This window comes from Piliocolobus tephrosceles, chromosome 1 (genome assembly GCF_002776525.5).
Source record: "Piliocolobus tephrosceles isolate RC106 chromosome 1, ASM277652v3, whole genome shotgun sequence".
NCBI classification, from domain to species: Eukaryota; Metazoa; Chordata; class Mammalia; order Primates; family Cercopithecidae; genus Piliocolobus; species Piliocolobus tephrosceles.
Genome location: NC_045434.1, coordinates 205926281 through 205950943, shown reverse-complemented (window position 1 = coordinate 205950943; position 24663 = coordinate 205926281). Strand labels below are relative to the sequence as shown.

The window sequence follows — 24663 nt, the reverse complement described above, 5'->3', positions numbered from 1 at the left end:
TCCTATGACTTCTTTATTTATTTATTTTTTGAGATGGCGTCTCACTTTGTCACCCAGGCTGGAGTGCAGTGGCATGATCTCGGCTCACTGCAACCTCCGCCTCCTAGGTTCAAGCGATTTTCCTGCCTCAGCCTCCCAAGTAGCTGGAATTACAGGCGCCCTCCACCACTCCCAGCTAGTTTTTGTATTTTTAGTAGATACGGGGTTCCACTATGTTGGCCAGGCTGGTCTCGAACTCCTGACCTCAGATGTTCCGTCCAACATCTGGGAGGCCAGATGTTTGGCCTCCCAAAGTGCTGAGATTATAGGCGTGAGCCACTGTGCCTGGCCAATGTCCTATGACTTCTGAAAACTTAACTAGTGTTCATTATAACATTGCTTAATAAAACAAATCCATGATTTCATAACTAAAAGAGTCAAGGGTTTGTTACATCTTCCAGTTCCGCATAGATAACCTCTTGGCAGCTGCTTCCTTAGTGTAGCAAAAGAACACAGTGGCTTTATTTTTCAAAGAGGTAGCAAACATTTTTCCTTTTTTTTTTTTTTTTTCCTCAAGACAGAGTCTTGCTCTGTCGCCCCAGCTAGAGTGAAATGACACAATCTCGGCTCACTGCAACCTCCGCCTCCTAGGTTCAAGCGATTCTCCTGCCTCAGCCTCCCAAGTAGCTGGGATTACAGGCGTGTACCACCACGCCTGGCTCATTTTTTGTATTTTTAGTAGAGACGGGGTTTCCCCATGTTGGCCAGGCTGGTCTCGAACTTTTGACCTCATGATCTGCCCGCCTCGGCCTCCCAAAGTGCTGGGATTACAGGCACAAGCCATTATGCCCAGCCCACATTTTTCTTCTATATTTGGACTGAAAACCCAGCCAACATGCTGGGCCCTGAGGTCCTTACCACAGGTATTTTACTCCCATACTAAAATAGGGCAATTGGCATTTTCCTGCTTCTCTTGAGCAAACAAAGGTTTCTGGAAGAGGAGGGCACAGCCCAAAGTCTGCAAAGCTAATGGCACTAAAATGGCAAGTTTCACACACTACTGTATTTTCAGTGACCAGCAGTCAATTATAAACAAAGTTGGGAGAGGAAGGGAGTCCATTTAGGCAGCTATATTTAGAACTCAGATATAATGGAATGAGAAAATAACTATCAATAATATGCTTAATTATTATTATTATTTTTTGAGATGGAGTCTCACTCTGTCACCCAGACTGGAGTGCAGTGGCAGGATCTCGGCTCACTGCAACCTCTACCTCCTGGATTCAAGCAATTTTCCTGCCTCAGCCTCCCGAGTAGCTGGGACTACAGGCGCACACTACCACACCCAGCTAATATTTGTATTTTTGGTAGAGACGAGTGTTTTTGGTAGAGACGAGTTTCACCATGATGGCCAGGATGGTCTCAATCTCTTGACCTCGTGATCCACCCGCCTCGGCCTCCCAAAGTGCTGGGATTACAGGTGTGAGCCACCACGCCCCACCCCACTCTCAACTATTTTAAGCACCCTAGCCTACTGAACTTTACTTATTGCCTGTGTTTTATTTAAGACACCTATATATTGGTCTGGGGGGGTGGGCAGGGAGGAAGACCCAACAAGTTCAAATGAAACTTTTAGGAAAAAGAATTTGAGCAACTCCCAGTACTCCAGTAGTAATTTCTCTTTTCACAAGTTCTCCACTCAAACAGAACATTTTCCTTTCAGAACATCTAGACCATTAGAATGTGCTATACAGTTACAGCTCACAGTACAGTATGAATACTAGGCTAAGAAATAATACTGAGAATGTCTATTCCAACTGGTAAATCTCTTCAAGCTTTCTGAAATGGGCTTAGTTTACAAGGTACATACTAATCATCCCTATTAAAATACAAGTCAAATGGTCACAATTTAATTACACACAGAGCAAGCAAACAGTTCTTCACAGTTCTGAATACTTCTGTGCTATTCTATAATCATCTCAAGTGCAAGATCTTCCAGTAGTTTCATCTTTTCCATGGTGTATGGAGCATTCGATAAATGCTCACTAAATGAATGATAAGCTTTAGTATTTTCAGACGTCAAATTCTCTTTTGTTTCTTCACCTGTCTCCAGGGAAAGATCCTGAGGCATTTACCCCATGCATAAAGAGACTATGCAGCCATGTGTCTCACACCTACAAGCCAGAACATATTTGATAAGGTCTCTAATTACATAACTATGGAAGAAGCAAGGGTGGTTATCTAGTCTGGGCCTGCTGGCTCCTGCAGGAGCATGATGAGCATTGTGTATGGAACTACCTGACTATATGTGACGCCTACAACACTGAAACATTTTTCAAAGCATGATGTTGGGGACTCAGGAGACCCCTACATCAATCTGAAAAGGACATTCTACATTAATTAAAGCTTGCATGATTAGCTATGCACACATTCACCAAAAGGGTAGAATTGGTCTTTAATTTCTTTTTTTTTTTTTTGAGACAGAGTCTTGTTCTGTCGCCCAGGCTGGAGTGTAGTGGCATAATCTTGGCTCACTGCAACCTCCGCCTCCCAGGTTCAAGTGATTCTCCTGCCTCAGCCTCCCAAGTAGCTGGGATTACAGGCATGCACTACCACACCCAGCTAATTTTTGTATGTTTAGTGGAGATAGGGTTTCACCATGTTGGCTAGGCTGGTCTCCAACTCCTGGCCTGAAGTGATCCGCCTGCCTAGGCCTCCCAAAGTGTTGGGATTACAGGGGTGAGCCACTGCACCTGGCCCTAGAATAGGCCTTTTTACTTCACCTGCCTTTTTTGTCCCAGACTTTTCCATAGGAAAGACGCTGTACTGTGCATACCTTTGTTGCACTTAAGTCCACAAAAATTATTAGGCATCAAAATGTATTGATATCAAATTTATTAGATATCAACTATGAACAAGGTGTCGTGAAATGGTACAAGAGGGCTTGGCACGAAGGCTCACACCTGCAATCCCAGCACTTTGGGAGGCTGAGACAGACAGATTGCTTGAGCCCAGGAGTTTGAGACCAGCCTGGGCAATAGGGCAAAACCCCATCTCTACTACAAATACAAAAATTAGCTGGGCGTGGTGGCAGGCACCAGTAATCCCAGCTACTCGGGAGGCTGAGGCAAGAGAATTGCTTAAATCTGGGAGGCAGAGGTTGCAGTGAGCCGAGACCATGCCACTTCACTCCAGCCTGGGTGCCTGAGTGACAGAGTGAGACCCCATCTAAAAAATAAGAAAAAAGAAACAGTACAAAAATGTCTAAGACATGGAGCCTGTCTATCTTCTTCTTCTTTTTTTTTTTTTTTGAGACAGAGTGTTGCTCTCTCCCCCAGGCTGGAGTGCAGTGGCCTGATCTCAACTCACTACAACCTCTGCCTCCCGGGTTCAAGTGATTCTCCTGCCTCAGCCTCCCGAGTAACTGGGACGACAGACGTCTGCCACCACTCCCAGCTAATTTTTGTATTTTTAGTAGAGACGGGGTTTCATCATATTGGCCAGGCTGGTCTCGAACTCCTGACCTTGTGATCTGCCTGCCTCGGCCTCCCAAAGTGCTGGAATTACAGGCGTGAGCCACCGCACCCGGCTATAGTCTATCTTCAAGTAGACAACAATCCTGTGGGGGAGACATCATCATCATCCTACCTTTTTACAGCTTAAAATATATACATATATTTTAATTTTAAATAGAGATGTTGCCCAAATTGGTCTCAAACAGCTGGGCTCAAGTAATTCTCCTGCCTCGACCTTAAAACATATTTTGACAAGTGTTTTCTTAAATGCATTTCTCAACAATCAATGGCACAAACAGAATTTGTCATATCCATTTTTCAGGCAAAGAAACTGTGGGTCAGATAAGCCAAGAAACTTGCTTCTCACATCCAAAGGTCTTTCCTTTTTAGCATGCAGCCTCTCTCACACAGGTAATAACAGTAAAAGACAGATGGTAATAAATAATGGAGGAAGGTATGAACAGTATATTAGGGAAGCAGAGAGGAAGAAAAGAGCTTAATATCTATGGTGAGGAATCTGAGAGAAGTTGGTAAAATAATGTGGCTTTTGATTTTATCTTTGAGATGACTTTTAGAGAACAGGACACTTTCAGTCAATTAAGAAGGGCAGGCCGGGTGTGGTAGCTCGCACCTGTAATCTAGGCACTTAGCAAGACTGAGATAGTGTATTAGTCCATTTTCACACTGCTATAAAGAACTATCCAAGACTGGGTAATTTAAAAAGGAAAGAGGTTTAACTGACTCACAGTTCCACATGGCTGGCGAGGCCTCATGAAACTTACATTTATGGGAAGAAGGCAAAGGAGAATCAAGCACCTTCTTACAAGGCAGCAGGAGAAAGAGCACAGGAGAAACTGCTACTTTTTTTTTTTTTCTAAACAGAGTCTCGCTCTGTTGCCCAGGCTGTAGTGCAGTGGTGCAATCTCAGCTCACTGCAACCTCCGCCACTGGGGTTCAAGCAACTCTCCTGCCTCAGCCTCCCAAGTAGCTGGGACTACAGGCACCTGCCACCACACCCAGCTAATTTTTGTATTTTTAGTAGAGACAGGGTTTCATCATGTTGGCCAAGCTGGTTTCAAACTCCTGACCTCAAGTGATCCGCCCTCCGCAGCCTCCCAAAGTGCTGGGATTATAGGCATGAGCCACAGCACCCAGCTGAAACTGCCACTTTTAAACCATCGGATCTCATGAGAATTCCTTCACTATCACAAGAACAGCATGGAGGAAACCACCCCCATGATCCAGTTGCCTCCCACCAGGTCACTCCTTTGATACATGGGGATGGATTACCTTTGGAGGAGATGATATTTGGATGGGAACACAGAGCCAAACCGTATCAGGCAGGCAGATTGCTTGAGCTCAGGGGTTCGAGACCAGCCTGGACAACATGGCAAAACACCATTAAAATTTTCAAAAACTAATTAAAAAAAAGAAAAAAGGGAAGGGCTAATAGGGAAGGTTAAGACATAACAAGGAGGTTCATGTGGCTGAAGTCTGGCTACCTAAGGATGCAGCAGTGAGTCAGGCTGAAAAGGCAAGCCAGGTCCTTGAAAGGCAGGTAGAATGAAAACTACATGCAGCACACTAATGCTGAAGCTTGCTGGTGGAAGAATGGAAGGCTAGTTGCACGCTTCAGACTTGCAGTATTTCCCAAGAGGAGCTCTTGTCATTTGGGGCAGGATAATTTTTTATTTATAGGACTGTCCTATGTACTACAGGATGCTTTGCATCCCTGCCCCTTGCCTACTTCATGCTTATACTGCTTTTCAGTCAAGACAGTAAGCAACGACTTTACAGATTTCTTACAGATTTCCAAATGCCATAGGAGGAGATACTGTCCCCAGTTTTAGAGGTGGTTATTAATGGTCTTTATTCCACGTTCACATGAAGAGAGAAGAAAAGAAAGAAGATCTTTTTTTTTGAGACAGAGTTTCGCTTTTGCTGCCTAGGCTGGAGTACAATGGCATGATCTTGGCTCACTGCAACCTCCGACTCCTGGGTTCAAGGGATTCTCCTGCCTCAGCCTCCTGAGTAGCTGGGATTACAGGTGCCTGCCACCACATCTGGCTAATTTTTTATATTTTTAGGAGAGACGGGGTTGCACCATGTTGGCCATGCTGTTCTCGAACTCCTGACCTCAGGTGATCTGCCTGTCTCGGCCTCCCAAAGTGCTGAGATTAGAGGTGTGAGCCACAAGGCCTGGCCAAATTTGTTTTTTTTTTCTGTCCTTGAGACAGAGTTTCGCTAGTGTTGCCCAGGCTGCAAATGGTGCAATCTTGGCTCACTGCAACCTCAGCCTCCCCGGTTCAAGCAATTCTCCTGTCTCAGCCTCCCAAGTAGCTGGGATTACAGACACGTGGCACTACGGCCGGCTAATTTTTTTTTGTATTTTTAGTGGACAGGGTTTCGCCATGTTGGCCAGGCTGGTCTCAAACTCCTGACCTCAGGTGATCTGCCCACCTCAGCATCCCAAAGTGCTGGGATTACAGGCATGAGCCACCAAACCCAGCCCAAATTTGTATTTTACAATCGATACTTGTCACATTCAAAATTTTTGTAGGAGTCCATTTAAATTTTGTATTTGCTGAACATACTATGTTAAAATAGTCATTATATGATCTAGTACTAAAATCTGACTACTCTCTAAGCAAGATCTTAGAAATACCCTCATGTACAGCTTTCCTTTGTTTTCCTCTTAGATAATGTGAGATGTTTAAAATTCTAACCATAACACCTTGACCACTTTGGAGTAGAGAAAAATCCAATGAAAAAGCAGAGGGCTGGGTACAGTGGCTCATGCCTGTAATCCCAGCACTTTGGGAGGCCAAGGTGGGTGGATCACATGAGGTCAGGAGTTCGAGACCAGCCTGGCGAACATGGCGAAACCCCATCTCTACTAAAAATATAAAAATCAGCTGGGTGTGGTGGCACACGCCTGTAGTCCCAGCTACTCGGGAGGCTGAGGCAGGAGAATCGCTTGAACTCGAGAGGTGGAGGTTGTGGTGAGACAAGATTGTATCACTGCACTCTGTCTCCAAAAAAAAAAAAAAAAGCAGAATATAAAATTATTAACACTGCCTACAATATATTTAGGCTGACACTTTTCCCTAATTCGGGTTACAAAATTAATATAAACTCTCATTTTATATTCTCTTCATTAAAACGTCAGATAGGCCGGGCGCGGTGGCTCAAGCCTGTAATCCCAGCACTTTGGGAGGCCGAGACGGGCGGATCATGAGGTCAGGAGATCGAGACCATCCTGGCTAACACGGTGAAACCCCGTCTCTACTAAAAATACAAAAACTAGCCGGGCAAGGTGGCGGGCGCCTGTAGTCCCAGCTACCCAGGAGGCTGAGGCAGGAGAATGGCGTAAACCCGGGAGGCGGAGCTTGCGGTGAGCTGAGATCCGGCCACTGCACTCCAGTCCGGGCGACAGAGCGAGACTCCGCCTCAAAAAAAAAAAAAAAAAAAAAAAGTCAGATAATGGCCAGGCACAGTGGTTCACACTTGTAATCCCAACATTTTGGGAGGCCAAGGTGGGAGGATCGCTTGAGCCCAGGAGTTCAAGACAAGCCTGGCAATACGGTGAGACCCCATTTCTACAAATAATTTTTTAAAAATTAGCTAGGCGTGGTGGCACATACCTGTGGGCCCAGCTACTCAAAAGGCTGAGGCAGAAGGACTACCTGAGCCCAGGAGGTCGAGGCTGCAGTGACACATGATCACGCCACCATATCACAGTCTGGTGACAGAGTGAGACTCCATTTCAAAATAAATAAATAATTAATTAAAAGTCAGATAAAATGCATGCTGTGGCCAAGTGCAGTGGCTCACGTATGTAATCCCAGCCCTTTGGGAGGCCAAGGCAGGCATATTGCTTGAGCTCAGTTCAAGACTAGCCTGGGCAACAAGGTGAAACCCCATCTCTACAAAAAATACAAAAGTTAACCAGGCATGCCCCAGCACTATCTATTATCAGTGGTCCTGATACTCAGGAGGCTGAGGTGGGAGGATCACATGAGCCTGGGGAGGTGGAGGCTGTAGTGAGCTGTGATTATGCCACTGCACTCCAGCTTCGGCAATAGAGTGAGACCTTGTCTCAAAAACAAAGCAAACAAAAAAACATGCCTCCAAAGAAGTTTCTGGAAATATGACCACAGGCAGGGTGGAATCTGCTTTCACAGTAAATACTTACTATGCGAGAAGCGCTGAGTGATTGGGGTTCCAGGATAAGGATAGGTACGGCTCTCCCACTGAATGTTTCCTTCCTGGACAGCCTTCATGAAACCATGATAACACTGATGGGCTACACCTAAGACAGAAAGAGCAAATCCTTCAGTCCAGACACTTAACTTATCCATCAAATTATTAAAACTGTGTCTACTACCTGTTTTTATCATTTTTATAAAACAAGTTTCTTTTTTTTCTTTGAGATAGAGTCTCATTCTGTCGCCCAGGCTGGAGTGCAGTGGTGCGATCTCGGCTCACTGCAACCTCTGCCTCCCGGGTTCAAGCGATTCTCCTGCTTCAGCCTCCCAAGTAGCTGGGATTACACGCACCCGCCACCACACCCGAATAATTTTCTTTTAGTAGAGACGGGGTTTCACCATCTTGGTCAGGCTAGTCTTGAACTCCCGACCTTGTGGTCTACCCACTTCGGCCTTCCAAAGTGCTGGGATTACAGGCATGAGCCACCACGCCTGGCCTATAAGACAAGTTTTTTTTTTTTTTTTTTTTTTTTTTTTTTTTGAGGCGGAGTCTCGCTCTGTCGCCTGGACTGGAGTGCAGTGGCCGGATCTCAGCTCACTGCAAGCTCCGCCTCCCGGGTTTACGCCATTCTCCTGCCTCAGCCTCCTGGGTAGCTGGGATTACAGGCGCCCGCCACCCCGCCCGGCTAGTTTTTGTATTTTTAGTAGAGACGGGGTTTCACCGTGTTAGCCAGGATGGTCTCGATCTCCTGACCTCGTGATCCGCCCGTCTCGGCCTCCCAAAGTGCTGGGATTACAGGCTTGAGCCACCGCGCCCGGCAAGACAAGTTTCTTTGAGGAATTCCAAATTTATCTGATTTTCATTCAAAGGAAGGAAATTTTTTAAAACTGAAAGGCAATCCTTTCGGTTTATCAAAATCCAGGGAGGTTAAGTGACATTAAAAATTACAAAATTGCCGGGCACGGTGGCTCAAGCCTGTAATCCCAGCACTTTGGGAGGCCGAGACGGGCGGATCACGAGGTCAGGAGATCGAGACCATCCTGGCTAACATGGTGAAACCCCGTCTCTACTAAAAAATACAAAAAACTAGCCGGGCGAGGTGGTGGGCGCCTGTAGTCCCAGCTACTCGGGAGGCTGAGGCAGGAGAATGGCATGAACCCGGGAGGCGGAGCTTGCAGTGAGCTGAGATCCGGCCACTGCACTCCAGCCTGGGCGGCAGAGCAAGACTCCGTCTCAAAAAAAAAAAAAAAAAAAAAAAAATTACAAAATTAGCTCACACTGTAATTCTAGTCCCTTTTATGTTATGTTATCTCATAAAGCAACATATTAAGATCATTGATCTTATTTACTCCAAAGCAAAGGTGTTAAGGGATAATTTAGTCTTATGAAAGAATATGATAAAACAATGTCTGGAACATAACAGGTGTTCAGTAAGTATCTACAGTTGGAAACTGTAATAAAGCATTCTCTGTCTTAAATATAGAGATAATAATTAGCTTACAATTGATTGTGTTTTGTTTATTTATTTTTTTTCTTTAGACAGGGTCTTACTCTGTTACCCAGGCTGGAGTGGCATGACTTTGGCTCACTGCAACCTCTGCCTCCCAGGCTCAAGCAATACTCCTACCTCCGCCTCCTGGGTAGCAGGGACTACAGGCGAGCACCACCATGTCTGGCTAAAATGGATTATGAAATACATAACTCAGGAAAGTTTTTTTTTTTTTGAGACAGAGTCTCGCTCTGTCGCCTAGGCTGGAGTATAGTGGCTCACTGCAACCTCTGCCTCCTGGGTTCAAGTGATTCTCCTGCCTCAGCCTCCTGAGTAGCTGGGATTATAGACATGCATCACCATGCCCAGCTAATTTTGTTATTTTTAGTAGAGACAGGGTTTCACCATGGTGGCCAGGCTGGTCTCAAACTCCGCACCTCAGGTGATCCACCCACCTCGGCCTCCCAAAGTGTTGGGATTACAGGCGTGAGCTACTGCATCCAACCAGGAAAAGTTTTTTAAAAGATGAGAGGCCAGGCACAGTGGCTCACACCTATAATCCCAGTGCTTTAGGAAGCCAAAGCAGGATAGCTTGAAGCCAAGAGTTTGAGACCAGCCTGGGCAACACAGTAAGACCCCGTTTCTCTGCAAAAAACTTTAAAATTAGTCAGGCATGGTGGTCTGCACGTGTAGTCCTACTTGGAAGGCAGAGGAGGGAGGACCACTTGTGCCCAGGAGTTCAAGGCAGCAGCGATCATGCCTGGGCAAGACAGTGAGACCCTGTCTCTTAAAAAACTAACAAAAAAAAAGACAGACATATAACAATGGAGAGGAAAGAAAGCTGTCTTGTTTCTAGAGCTAATAAGCAAGGTTGCAGAATACAAGGTTAGCATACAACAATGAACAAGTAGAATTTGAAATTAAAACACATAATACCATATACATTCACACCAAAAAATGAAATACTTAGATATAAATATAACAAAATACATACAAAATCTGTATGAAGAAACCCATAAAACTATGATGAAAGAAATCAAAGAACTAAAGAAAGAGATAGTCCATGTTCATGGATAGGATAAGAAGACTCAATATTGTCAAGATGTCAGTTCTTCCCAACTTGATCTATAGATTCAATGCAATCCTAGTCAAAACCCCAGCAAATTATTTTGTGAATATCGACAAACTGATTCTAAAGTTTATGTGGAGAAGCACAAGATCCAGAATAGCCAAGAAAACATGGAAGGAGAAGAACAAAGACTGCTACCGCCTGACTTCAAGACTTACTATAAAAGCTACAGTAATCAAGACAGTGTGTTATTTGCAAATAACAGACAAATAGATCAATGGAACAGAAGAGAGAGCCAAGAAATAGACCCAAACAAATATAGTTCACTGATTTTTTTTAATAGAGGTGGGGTCTCACTATATTGTCTAGGCTGGTCTCTAACTCCTGAGCTCAAGCGATCCTCCCATCTCAGCCTCTCAAGGTGTTAGAATTACAGGCGTTAGCCACTATGTCCAACCTTCACTGATCTTTGACAAAGAAGCAAAAGTAATATAATGCAGAAAAGACAGCCTTTTGCCAGGCTCAGTGGTGTATGCCTGTGGTCCTAGCTACGTGAGCAGCTAATGCAGGAGGATCGCTTGAGCCCAGGAGTACAAGGTTGTAGTGCACAATGATCCCACCTGTGAACAGCCATTGAATTTCAGCCTGGGAAACACAGTGAGACCCCATGTCTCTCTCTTTTTTTTTTTTTTTTGAGCCTGGGTCTCACTCTGTCACCTAGCATGGAGTACAGTGGCACGGTCTCTGTTCACTGCAACCTCTGCTTCCTGAGCAATCTCAGCCTCTGAGTAGCTGGGACTACAGGCACACACCACCACACCCAGATAATTTCTGTTTTTTTTTTCTTTTTGTAGAGATGGGGGTTGGCCATGTTCTCAGGCTGGGAGACCCCATCTCTGTGTGTTTTTTTTCTTTTTTTTTTTTGAGGAGTCTCACTCTGTTGCCCAGGCTGGAATGCAGTAGCACAATGTCAGCTCACTGCAACCTCCACCTCCCATGTTCAAATGATTCCCCTGCCTCAGGTTCCCAAGTAGCTGAGATTACAGGCGTGTGCCACCACACTCAGCTAATTTTGCATTTTTAGTAGAGACTGGGTTTCACCATGTTGGCCAGGCTGGTCTCAAACTCCTGATCTCAAGTGATCTGCCCACCTCGGCCTCCCAAAATGCTGGGATTACAGGCGTGAGCCACCATGCCTGGGCGGGAGACCCCCCCACCTTTTTTTTTTTTTTTTTTTTTTTGAGACAGAGTCTCACTCTTGTCACCTAGGCTGGAGTGCTGTGGCGCGATCTCGGCTTACTGCAACCTCCAACTCCTGGGTTCAAGTGGTTCTCCTGCCTCAGCCTTCCAAGTAGCTGGGATTACAGGCACGCACCACCGCACCCAGCTAATTTTTTTTTTGTATTTTTAATAGAGATGGGGTTTCACCATGTTGGCCAGGATGGTCTCAATCTCTTGACCTTGTGATCCACCCACCTTGGCCTCCCAAAGTGCTGGGATTACAGGTGTGAGCCACCGCGTCTGGCCAACTCCATCTCTTAAAGAAAAAAAAAAGCCTTTTCCAAAAGTGACACAAATTAAAATCTACATGCAAGAAAATGAATATAGACATCTTTCATGAAAATGAACTAAAAATGAATCACGGTCCTAAATGTAAAAGATAAAACTCCTTGAAGATAACAGGAGACAATCTAGATGACCTTGAGTTTGGGGATGACTTTTTAGACACAACACCAAAGACATGATCCATGAAAGAAAGAATGGCCAGGCGTGGTAGCTCACGCCTGTAATCCCAACACTTTGGGAGGCTGAGGTGGGTGGATAACTTGAGCCCAGGAGCTCAAGACCAGCCTGGGCAACACAGGGAGACTCTGTCTCAACAAAGTATTTTTTAAAACATTAGCCAGGTATGGCCGGGTCAGTGGCTCACACCCGTAATCCCAGAACTTTGGGAGGCTGACCAAGGTGGGTGATCACTTAAAGTCAGGAGTTTGAGACCAGCCTGGTCAACCGGGTAAAATCCGTCTCTACTAAAAACAAAAATTAGTCGGGTGTAGTAGCATGCACCTGTAATCCCAGCTACATGGGAGGTGGAGGCAGGAGAGTTGCTTGAACCCAGGAGGTGGAGGTTGCAATGAGCCGAGATTGCACTACTGCACTCCAGCCTGGGCAATGAAGTCAGACTCCATCTGAAAAAAAAGAAAAAAAAATTAGCCGGGTGTGGTGCCAGCTACTTGGGAAGCTAAAGTTGGAGGATCACGTGAGCCTGGGAGGTCGAGGCTGCAGTGAGCCCTGATCACACCACTAGATTCCAGCGTGGGTGACAAAGCAAGATCTTATCCCCTACTCAAAATAATTGATAAGCCAGAATTCATTAAAACTAAAAGTTTCTACTCTGTGAAAACTACTGTCAAGGGCATGAGAAGATAAGCCACAGACTGAGAGAAAATATTTGCAAAAGACATATCTCATAAAAGACAGTTATATAGAATATCCAAAGAACTCTTAAAACTCAACAATATTAGGGCCGGGCGTGGCGGCTAATGTCTGTAATCCTAGCACTTTGGGAGGATGAGGCAGGTGAATCACTTCACATCAGGAGTTTGAGACCAGCCTGGCCAACACAGTGAAACCCTGTCTCTGCTAAAAATACAAAAATTACCCAGAAATCGCTTGAACCCAGAAGGCAGAGGTTGCAGTGAGCCAATATTGTGCCACTGCACTCCAGTCTAGGCAATAGAGCAGGACTCCATCTCAAAACAAACAAACAAACATACAAACAAACAAAAAAACTCAACAACATTAATAAACAACCCAATCAAAAAACGGGTCAAGGCCGGGTGTGGTGGCTCACACCTGTAATCCTAGCACTTTGGGAGGCCAAGGTGGGTGAATCACGAAGTCAGGAGATCCAGACCATCCTGGCTAACAAGGTGAAACTCCGTCTCTACAAAAAATTAGCCAGGCATGGTGGCAGACGCCTGTAGTCCCAGCTACTTGGGAGGCTGAGGCAAGAGAATGGCGTGAACCCAGGAGGTGGAGCTTGCAGTGAGCCGAGATTGCACCCCTGCACTCCAGCCTGGGCAACAACACAGTGAGACTCTGTCTCAAACAAACAAATAAAAAAAAAGGGTCAAAGGCTTTGGCTCATAATTCCAGGACTTTAGCAGGCCCAGGTGGGAAGATCGCTTGAGCCCAAGAGTTCAGGACCAGCCTGGGCAACACAGTGAGCCCTCATCTCTATAAAAATAAATACATACATACATACATACATACATACATACATACACACACACAAAAATTAGCTGGGTGTGGCGGTACACACCTATAGTCCCAGCTACTCAAGAGGCTGAGGCGAGAGGATTGCTTGAGCCCACGAAGTTGAGGCTGCAATAAGCTATGATCATGCCACTGTGCTCCAACCTGGGTGACACAGCAAGACCTTGTCTCAAAAAAAAAAAAAAAAAAAAAAAAACCACACGCACAAGAAAAATGGGTCAAAGACCTGAAACAGACACTTCACCGAAGAAGATACGTGGATAACACATAAGCACATGAAAATATGCTCCATATCATTTGTCATCAGGGAAATGCTAATTAAAATGAAATACCACTACACATCTATGAGAATGATGAAAATCCCAACTACTACTAAAAATGCTGGTGAGACTGTGGAGCAAAAGGAACGCTCATTCACTGCTAGTGGGAGTACAAAATGGTTCAGCCACTTAAAACAGTTTGGCAGTTCCTTACAAAACTAACTATGCTCTTACCATATGATCCAGCAATTGTGTACCTTGGAATTTACCCAAAGGAGTTGAAAACTTATATCCACAGAAAAACCTGCACATGGATGTACACCAGCTGTATTCATAATTGTAAAACCTTGGAAGCAACCAAGATGCCCTTTCAGTAACTGAATGGGTAAACAAACTGCGGTGTGCATCTAGACAATGAAATATTACTCAGCCCTAACAAAAAAAGAAATCATGAAAAGAAATGGAGAGCCGGGCGCGGTGGCTCAAGCCTGTAATCCCAGCACTTTGGGAGGCGGAGGCGGGTGGATCACGAGGTCAGGAGATCAAGACCATCCTGGCTAACCTGGTGAAACCCCGTCTCTACTGAAAATACAAAAAACTAGCCGGGCGTGGTGGCGGGAGCCTGTAGTCCCAGCTACTCGGAGGCTGAGGCAGGAGAATGGCGTGAACCCGGGAGGCGGAGCTTGCAGTGAGCCGAGATCGCCCCACTGCACTTCAGCCTGGGCGACACAGCGAGACTCCATCTCAAAAAAAAAAGAAAGAAATGGAGGAAGCCGGGCACAGCGGCTCACGCCTATAATCCCAGCACTTTTGGAAGCTGAGGCAGGAAATCACTGGAGCTCAGGAGTTTGAGACTAGCCTGGGTAACAGCAAGATCCTAGAGGCCGGGCGTGGTGGCTCAAGCCTGTAATCCTAGCGCTTTGGGAGGCCGAGACGGGCGGATCACAAAGTCAGGAGATCGAGACCACCCTGGCTAATACAGTGAAACCCCGTCTCTACTAAAGAATACAAAAAACTAGCCGGGCGACGAGGCGGGCGCCTGTAGTCCCAGCTACTTGGGAGGCAGAGGCAGGAGAATGGCGTAAACCTGGGAGGCGGAGCTTGCGGTGAGCTGAGATCCGGCCACCGCACTCCAGCCTAGGCGACAGAGCCAGACACCGTCTCAAAAAAAAAACAAAAAAAAAACAGCAAGATCTTGTCTCTATAAAAAAATTTTTTTTTAAATTACACAGGCATGGTGGTGCGCACCTGTGGTCCCAGCTATTCCAGGGGCTGAGATGGGAGGATCACTTGAGCCCAGGAGGTGGAGGTTGCAGTTAGCCAAAATTACACCAATGCACTCCAGCCTGGGCAGCAAAGCAAGACCCTGTCTCCAACGAAAAGGAGGAAACTTAAATGCAAATATTACTAAGTGAAAGAAACCAATCGGAAAAGGCTATATACTATATGATTCCAACTATAGGACCATCTAGAAAAGGCAAAACTATGGAGACAGTAAAAAAATCAGTGATTGCCAGAGGCTGGTAGAAGGAAAGGATAAAGAGGGAGAGTATACAGGATTTTTAGGGCAGTGAAGCTATTATGATATTATAACAGTGGATATGTGTCATTATACATTCATCCAAACCCATAGAATACACAACACCAAGCATGAACATTAATGTAAACTATGGACTTTGGGATAATAACGATGTTTCAGTATAGGTTCATCAATTGTAACACATGTACCACTCTGGTGGGGGATGCTGATAATGGGAGAGGCTATACATGTGTCAGGGTAGGGGGTAAATGAGAAATTGGTTTTGTTTCTTTTTTTTTTTTTGAGAGGGAATCTCACTCTGTCATCCAGACTCCAGTGCAGTGGCTCGATCTTGGCTCACTGCAACCTCTGCCTCCCAGGTTCAAACAATTCTCCTGTCTCAGCCTCCCGAGTAGCTGGGACTACAAGCACCCACCACCATGCCCAGCTAAATTTTGTATTTTTAGTAGAGATGAGGTTTCACCATGTTGGCAGGCTGGTCTTGAACTCCTGATCTCAAGTGATCCACCCACATTGGCCTCCCAAAGTGCTGGGAATACAGGCATGAACCATTGTGCCCTCTCAGAGGAATCTGTTTCTCCTGCTCAATTTTGCTGTGAACCTAAAAGTGCTCTTTAAAAAAAAAGTCTATTAAAATTAAAAACAAAGAAACAAAACTATCTCATCAGAGACTTCTGCCAGAAAGATCTATCTAAGACTGTGAGTACTAGGGTAGGGTTCTTTTCTTGAAAAAAAGAAAGAAAAGAAAAGAAAAAAGAAAAGAAAAGGATAGGATAGGATAGGGAGAAGAAGAGAGAAAAGAAAAAAGAAAACCAAAATAAGACTGCCAAAAAAAACCTAGGATAAATTCATAAATTTGATTAAATCACAGTCCCTTACCTGTGGTTTTCCTCCCTTTATTTGAGAAGTGAAAGTATGTATTTCCACAGTGCAGGGAGCCAATCTCTCCTGAAGAGCTCGTCAACTCAGAATATAGAAGCAGGCTGTGTATGCCAGTATTAGCAGTTACAATCAAATAAGCACAGGGCCCATAGAGCAGTTTCAATATAGCTGGCTGTTAGCCCTCTAGGTGGATTTTGGGAGTTGACAAGGACTCCCCTCCCCATAAGAACCACCTTGATGCAAGGAAAACATTTTAAAACTGATTGATTCTGATCTAAAGATTGTTCTCTGTTATATCTCTGGTTGCCTTGTTCCCCCAGGAAAGAACACATCGAGACAACCCTCGCTTGATCAAAAATTACTCAACTTGATTGATCATCTTCAAACTTTTAAAAAGCGGGCCCTTTCTGCTTAAGATGCAATGAAGCCACTAACTGCTTTCTGCTAATTAAAAATACAGCATGTCTAGCAACCTAAACATTTAGCAAAAAGCTGAAATCTTGATTAGGAAAAGGATGAAAAAAGGACCAGAGTCTTGCTCTGTCGCCCAGGCTGGAGTCCAGTGGCATGATCTCGGCTCACTGCAACCTCCACTTCCTGGGTTCAAGCAATTCTCCTGCCTCAGCCTCCCCAGTAGCTGGGATTATAGGCACCCACCACCACGTCCAGCTAATTTTTGTATTTTCAGTAGAGACAGGGTTTCACCTTGTCGGCCTGGCTGGTCTCGAACTCCTGATCTCAGGTGATCCGCTGTCTCAGCCTCACAAAGTGCTGGGATTACAGGCGTGAGCCACTGCACCCGGCCAAGAAACATATTTTAAAAAGTAAAAGATGTACATAGGGTCTTTGCTGTTTAGAGATAAAATCAAGTGACAAATGCTTTCAAGAAAGCACAGTTGCTAAAAGTAGCTACTTAGAGACAATATGTAGCCTTAATCAGAGCATGGACTCTAAAGCCAGATTGCCTGAATGTGAATCTTTAATCCTGTATTTACTACCCATGTAAATAAGTTAACTGTGCCTCACTCAGTTCTGTCATCTATAAAATGCAGTATGTTGGCCGGGCGCGGTGGCTCAAGCCTGTAATCCCAGCACTTTGGGAGGCCGAGATGGGTGGATCACAAGGTCAGGAGATTGAGACCATCCTGGCTAACTCGGTGAAACCCCGTCTCTACTAAAAAATACAAAAAACTAGCCGGGCGAGGTGGCGGGCGCCTGTAGTCCCAGCTACTCGGGAGGCTGAGGCAGGAGAATGGTGTAAACCCAGGAGGCGGAGCTTACAGTGAGCTGAGATCCGGCCACTGCACTCCAGCCTGGGCCACAGAGCAAGGCTCCATCTCAAAAAAAAAAAAAAAAAAAAAAACAATTTGCAGTATGTTCTAGTCATAGTTTGCTATGTGAATGTAAAGCAGTTACAATAGTGCTTGACACATGATAAAAGCTATGTTCACATTGGCTATTACTATTATCCCATATCCATTTCCATTTTGCCCATTCAAGAACAATACTATTAATTCACCTGGGAGGCCGAGGCGGATGGATCAGGAGATCGAGACCATCCTGGCTATCACAGTGAAACCCCATCTCTACTAAAAATACAAAAAACTAGCCGGGCGTGGTAATGGGCACCTGTAGACCCAGCTACTCCAGAGGCTGAGGCAGGAGAATGGCGTTAACCCGGGAGGGGGAGCTTGCAGTGAGCCGAGATTGCGCCACAGCATTCCAGCCTGGGCGACAGAGCGAGACTCTGTCTCAAAAAAAAAAAAAATACGATTAACCAGATCAACTCTAAGAATATGAAGCTTTTAAAAAGAATCCTCATTTTAAAAAATGCAAATGGGATTAGATACTTTAGTATTCAAGCTGTTCATTAAACTAACCAGGGTAAGAAAAAAAAGAAAATGTAGTATCGTCTAATACCAGATTTTATAACCATAATACATTTAAGGGAGAAAAAAAACTAAATTTGGAGTCTAAATCAATGAAATTTGAAATCAATAAATAAACCTTTCTCCTATCCACAGTACCTTTGATAAGTCGATACCACTGTTTACAGACAAGGGCCGCAGTTTTGTGCTCCTGATATGGTGAGAGAAAGGACAGGATATACTCCAAAACCTCTTCTGGCAGCTCCGACATGGACCTATTATGTCTAGTCTCGTCAGCCTCCACTAGTGGGTGGGGCTCCTCATCTTGCTCCATTGTCCCTTCCAGCACAGTTTCTTCCTGGTCCACAGCCATGAAACTGTCATCTTCACTGTCTGAGGAGCTGGCCATGACATTCCACTCAACAGCTGTAATAGGTAAAACACAAATAAGCTGTAATAGGTAAAACACGAATATCAGTATTGCACTGAAAGCAGCTCAAAAACAATTCAGGCATGCACATCTAAGCTCTTCATAATTTCGTTTCCACTCTCAGTATGAAATCTGCTCTTCAGCACTTTCCAACACCAGTTGTGAGCCACCTTAATTTGACAGGTACAGCTCAAATACCAAGCCCATCCCCAAAGGCTTCTGATTACATTTTTTCTCTTCACTGAAAACCAGAGTGGCAGCCAAGTTCTGGTATAACCATAAACCAGAAAACTTGTTCTCCAACAATTCCTCTAACTCAAGGATCTGACTGACTGACAGCAAAGGGAAGAGCAACTAGCCTCCTTGGCCAGTAACGATGATCTAAGACTTCAAACTTTGAAGGAAAAACTAACTCTAGGTCCTGCAAAGATAACATTCTGAGAATATGGGTTAAGAAATAACAGTTTTTCGGCCAGGCACGGTGGCTCACATTCCCAGCACTCTGGGAGGCCAAGGCGGGCGGATCGCCTGAAGTCAGAAGTTTGAGACCAGCCTGACCAACATGGAGAAACCCCGTCTCTACTAAAAATTCAAACTTAGCCGGGCAGAGTGGCACATGCCTGTAATCCCAGTTACTCGGGAGGCTGAGGCAGGAGAATCACTTGAACTTGGGAGGCAGAGTTGCAGTGAGTTGAGATCGTGCCACTGCACTCCAGCCTGGGCAACAAGAGTGAACCTCCAACTCAAAAAAAAAAGAAAGAAAAGAAAGAACAGTTTTTCTAAGCTTTTATGCAAGATGAGTCACTTAACCTTTTTCCTGTTTGCCCCGAGAATACTCGCCAGCAGTGCCTGCAACTGCGGCATTGACCCTGAGTTAACTTTGCCAGAAACAAAAGACATCATTCTATTTATAGCATTCTGTTTTTAGTAGTGGTTATTTCCATTTACAAAATATAGTAATTCGGCCGGGCGCAGTGGCTCAAGCCTGTAATCCCAGCACTTTGGGAGGCCGAGACGGGCGGATCACGAGGTCAGGAGATCGAGACCATCCTGGCTAACACGGTGAAACCCCGTCTCTACTAAAAAATACAAAAAACTAGCCGGGCGAGGTGGCGGGCGCCTGTAGTCCCAGCTACTCAGGAGGCTGAGGCAGCAGAATGGCATAAACCCGGGAGGCGGAGCTTGCAGTGAGCTGAGATCCGGCCACTGCACTCCAGCCTGGGAGACAGAGCGAGACTCCGTCTCAAAAAAAAAAAAAACAAAATATAGTAATTCTTGGTTGGGTGCACTGGCTAATGCCTGTAATCCCAGCACTTTGGGATTCTGAGGCGGGCAGATCACCTTAGGTCAGGAATTTGAGACCAATGTGGGCAACATGGTGAAACCCCGTCTCTACTAAAAATACAAAAATTAGCCAGGTGTAGTGGAGCATGCCTGTAATCCCAGCTACTCAGGAGACTGAGGCAGGAGAATCACTTGAACCTGGGAGACAGAGGTTGCAGTGAGCCGAGATCATGCCATTGCACTCCAGCCTGGGCCACAGAGCAAGACTCTGTCTCAAAAAAAAACAAAAACAAAAACCAAAACAAAAAGAAGTTAGTAAATGTTCCAAGAATAGGCTTCACTTGCTAAAATACCAAATACAAGGCAATATTTACAATAGAAAATATCATAAGAGATCCAGGTAGTAAAAAACTAGAACATGAATGTCTATCAACAACAGAACAAATAAATTGTGGTACATTTGCCATGAAATATTATAGAGGAAAGAACCACAGGTTACATACATATAAATAAATCTCTCAAACATAACGTTAAGCAAAAGAAGATAGAAGGCTAGATGCGGTGGCTTATGCCTGTAATCCCAACACTTTTGGGAGGCCGAGGCAGGCGGATTACCTGAGGTCAGGAGATCAAGACCAGCCTGGCCAGCATGGTGAAACCCTGTCTCTACTAAAAAATATAAAAATTAGGCCGGGCGCAGTGGCTCACACCTGTAATCCCAGCACTTTGGGAGGACGAGGTAGGTGGAGCATCTGAAGTCAGGAGTTTAAGACCAGCCTGGTCAACATGGTGAAACTCCATCTCTACTAAAAATGCAAAAACTAGCCGGGCGTGGTGGCGTATGCCTGTAGTCCCAGCTTCTAGGGAGGTAAAGGCATGAGAATCACTTGAACCTGGAAGGCGGAGGTTGCAATGAGCCGAGATCACTCCAATGCACTCCAGCCTGGGCAATAGAGTGAGATTGTCTCAACAAACAAACAAACAAACAAAAAACCAAAATTTAGCCGGGCTTGGTGGCGCACGTGCCTGTAATCCCAGTTACTTGGGAGGATGAGGCAGGAGAATCACTTGAACCTGGGAGGCAGAGGTTGCAGTTAGCCAAGATTGGGCAACTGCACTCCAGCCTAGACAATACAGCGAGACTCCATCTCAAAAACAAAAACAAAAAACAGAACACAGAAGAATGGGCAAGCACAGTGGCTCATCCCTATAATCTCAACACTTTAGTAAGCCAAAGCAGGAGGATCATTTGAGGTCAGGAATTTGAGACCAGCCTGGGCAACAAAGTGAGGCACCATCTCTACAAAAAAATAATTAACCGGGTGTGGTGGCACACATCTGTGGTCCCAGCTACCCAGGAGGCTGAACAGGAGGATTGCTTGAGCCCAAGAGTTCGAGGCTACAGGAAGCCATGATCACACCACTGGACTCCAGCCTGGGCAACAGAGTGAGACCCTGTCTCGAAGAAAAAAAAGAAGAAGAATATATACTGTATGATTACAATTATATTAAGTTCAAAATGAGGCAAAATGTATGCTGTTACAAGTAAGGTATCTGAGGTACTAGTAAAGTTCTGTTTCCTGACTGAGTACCGGTTACACAGATGTGTTTTGTTTGTAAAAAATTTACTGAGCTGAATACTCACGCATTTCTCTAAAGTTTGTCAAAATACTGGCTGGGTGCAGTGGCTCATGCCTGTAATCCCAGAACTTTGGGAGGCCAAGGCAGGTGGATCACCTGAGGTTAGGAGTTTGAGACCAGCATGGCCAGCATGATGAAACCCCGTGTCTACTAAAAACACAAAAATTAGTCGGGTGTGGTGGCATGTGCCTGTAATCCCAGCTACTCAGGAGACTGAGGCAGGACAATCACTTGAATCCAGGAGGCAGAGGTTGCAGTGAGCTGAGGTCGCTCCACTGCACTCCAGCCTGGGCGATGGAGCAAGACTCCATCTTAAATAAATGAAGTTTGCCAAAATAAGCCATTATCAACAGTTACTTCTAGTGAGAATATTATTAATAATTTTTAAAATGTCTTCTTTGTGTTTATCTGTTGTCCCTAAATTTTCTACAAAGAAAACATACACACAGAGGCAGGCATCTCATTTATACTCCTATGACATGATACGCAAAGTCTGAGGTAAAACCAGTAAAATGAAGGAAATAGGGTGTTTTATAAAGTAAGAACTGTGTTGCAGATTAGATTCTTCAGGAAGCAGATGCTAAACAGAATTCAGAATGAAAAAAGTTTAATGGTAAGTAACTTCTGGAAGAAGTGCAGAAAGAGCAGGACTGGGCAGGAGGAACCATCAGACCACAATGCAGACCTGACAAAGCCTGTCCAACAGAGAGCTTGGGAGCAAAGACAGCCACTCAGGGGAATGTAGTACTGGGCAGAAAAGGCAAGGCTCTTAATCACTGCTTCGCTCAACCACTGGCAGAAGACTCCAAAGCTGAGGCAGACACTAAAGGAGCTAACAGCTTCAGCTAGCTTCCTTACAGATGGACAGTCCTTTTGAAGGGATATTTTTATTATTTTTTAATACATTTATTTCCCTTGCTCCACACACATCTACCCATATCATTTACTATGCCACCCTACTTTACAAATTTCCAGCATTCCCTCTAGCACTGATGAAAGTAAGAATAATAAGGGTCTTCTCTTCCCAGTTCTTCCCAGAATTGGGAAAAGCTGGATTGCAGGGGGCAGGGACGAAGGAAGAGTAATCTCGAAATATACTCTGGGGCTTTGAGAAAGATCTGAAATGTTCCAAAAAGTGACAGAGGGGGGAGAGCAGAGAACAGAAATCTCCTACCTCATCTCTACCACTGCAGTAATTCATGCACTAATTATGTGTAACATCTTTTAAAACTGAAAGAATCACATTAAGGAAAATGAAAACATGAACTCATAAAATTGCTTCCAAGATAATTTATCTACCAAACTGGCTGAAAGCTCATGATACTACAAATGTGTCCTAGCACAGTGGCTAATAGCCACTTAGAATAGAATAGAATAGAATCTTAGTGATAATCAGCAATTGGTGGCTACTTGGAAGGACTGGAGCGGCTTACGTCCACCTGGTGGTGTGGGGGAAAGCCAGTGATGGTGAGAAGGGAGCAATTCCCTTCATTCCCCAAAAGCAGAAGAGTATTAAAATGGGTTTCCTGAAAACTGTATTAGAAAAAGGATCCCAGGCCAGGTGTGGTGGTTCACGCCTGTAATCCCAGCACTTTGGGAAGCTGAGGCAGGCAGATCACAAGGTCAGGAGTTTGAGACCAGCCTGGCCAACATGGTGAAACCCCGTCTCTACTAAAAATACAAAAATTAGCCGGGCATGGTGGCGCGTGCCTGTAGTCCCAGATACTTGGGAGGCTAAGGCAAGAGAATTGCTTGAACCTGGGAGGTAACATTGCAGTGAGCCGAGATTATGCCACTGCACTCCAGCCTGGGTGACAGAGTAAGACTCCATCTCAGAAAAAAAAAGAAAAGAAAAACGATCCTAGTTAGGCCTCCTTCCATGCTCATGTGGATAAGGTGTTTTTCAACATGACTGACTTGCTAGAGAGAGGCCTTTCAAACAACAGAGACCTCCATTTCCAGCCCAAATTCCTGTCTTAAAACATACACCGAGTGTGGTGGCTCACACCTGTAATCCCAGCACTTTGGGAGGCCAAGGCGGGTGGATCACCTGAGGTCAGGAGTTCAAGACCAGCCTGGCCAATATGGTGAAACCCCATCTGTGGGGAAAAGAGAGGTTAGCCTGTTACTGTGTCTATATAGAAAGAAGTAGATTTAAGAGACTCCATTTGGTTCTGTATTTGAGATGCTGTTAATCTGTGACCCTACCCCCAACTTTGTCCTTGCAAGAGATATATGCTGTGGTGACTTAAGGTTTAAAGGATTTTGGACTGTACAGAATGTGCTTTGTTAAACAAGTGCCTAAAGGCTGCTTGTGGTTAAAGGTCATCACCATTCTCTTAATCTCTAGTAAGAGAAAAACATTTGTCTCCTGCCCGTCCCTGGGCAATGGAACATCTCCGTGTAAAACCCATTGTGTGCTTTGTTTACTGAGCAAAGAGAAAACTGCCTTTAGGAATAAGGTGGGATTTGCTGGAGCAATACTGCTAAAAGGTTTATGGAGATGTTTGCATATGCATCTCAAGGCACAGCATTTTCTTTTGAACTTATTCAGGTCACAAATATCTTTATCTATATGTCTTACTGCTGATTTTCTCCCTAAAATGACCCTATTGTCCTGCCACTCCCTTATCTTTTTGATGGTAAAGATAATTATCAATAAATACTAAGGGAACTCAGAGACGGGTGCGGGCGTGGGTCCTCTGTAAGCTGAGCGCTGGTCCCCTGGGCACCGCTTTTCTTTCTCTATACTTTGTCTCTGTGTCTTATTTCTTTTCTCAAGTCTCTTGTTCCACCTAACGAGAAACACCCACAGGTGTGGAGGGGCAGGCCAACCCTTCACCCGTCTCTACTAAAAATACAAAAAACTAGCTGGGCGTGGTGGCAGGTGCCTGTAATCCCAGCTACTCGGGAGGTTAAGGCAAGAGAATGGCTTGGACTGGAGAGGCAGAGGTTGCAGTAAGCCGAGATCACGCCATGCACTCTAGCCTGGGCAACGAAAGCAAACTCCGTATCAGGGGGGAAAAAAAAAAAAATCAAACCATGCCTTTTATTACTGGAAAAATACCACTTCCCGTAGTTCCTCTTACTCGTTCCCTTGTATATTATCATTTCCTACTGGCTAACTTCCCTGATTTATTAACTTTCATATATACATATATAAATATATATACATATATATACACACACACATATATACATATATACACACACACACA

The 24663-nt window shown here is 44.9% G+C and overlaps 1 protein-coding gene across 2 annotated transcripts in view; it reads right to left on the bottom strand.

The window, feature by feature from the left end:
• The window catches only part of FBXO42 (F-box protein 42), a 98415-nt gene that overhangs the window by 50997 nt on the left and 22755 nt on the right, over nt 1–24663 (bottom strand). For both annotated transcript variants that reach the window (XM_023193498.1, XM_023193497.1), the window contains 2 exons: nt 18250–18516; nt 7690–7806 (listed from right to left, as the gene is read on the bottom strand). In XM_023193498.1, coding sequence (XP_023049266.1) covers nt 7690–7806; nt 18250–18499 — 367 coding nt within the window. In that variant the 5' untranslated portion in view covers nt 18500–18516. The remainder of the gene's footprint in view (nt 1–7689; nt 7807–18249; nt 18517–24663) is intronic.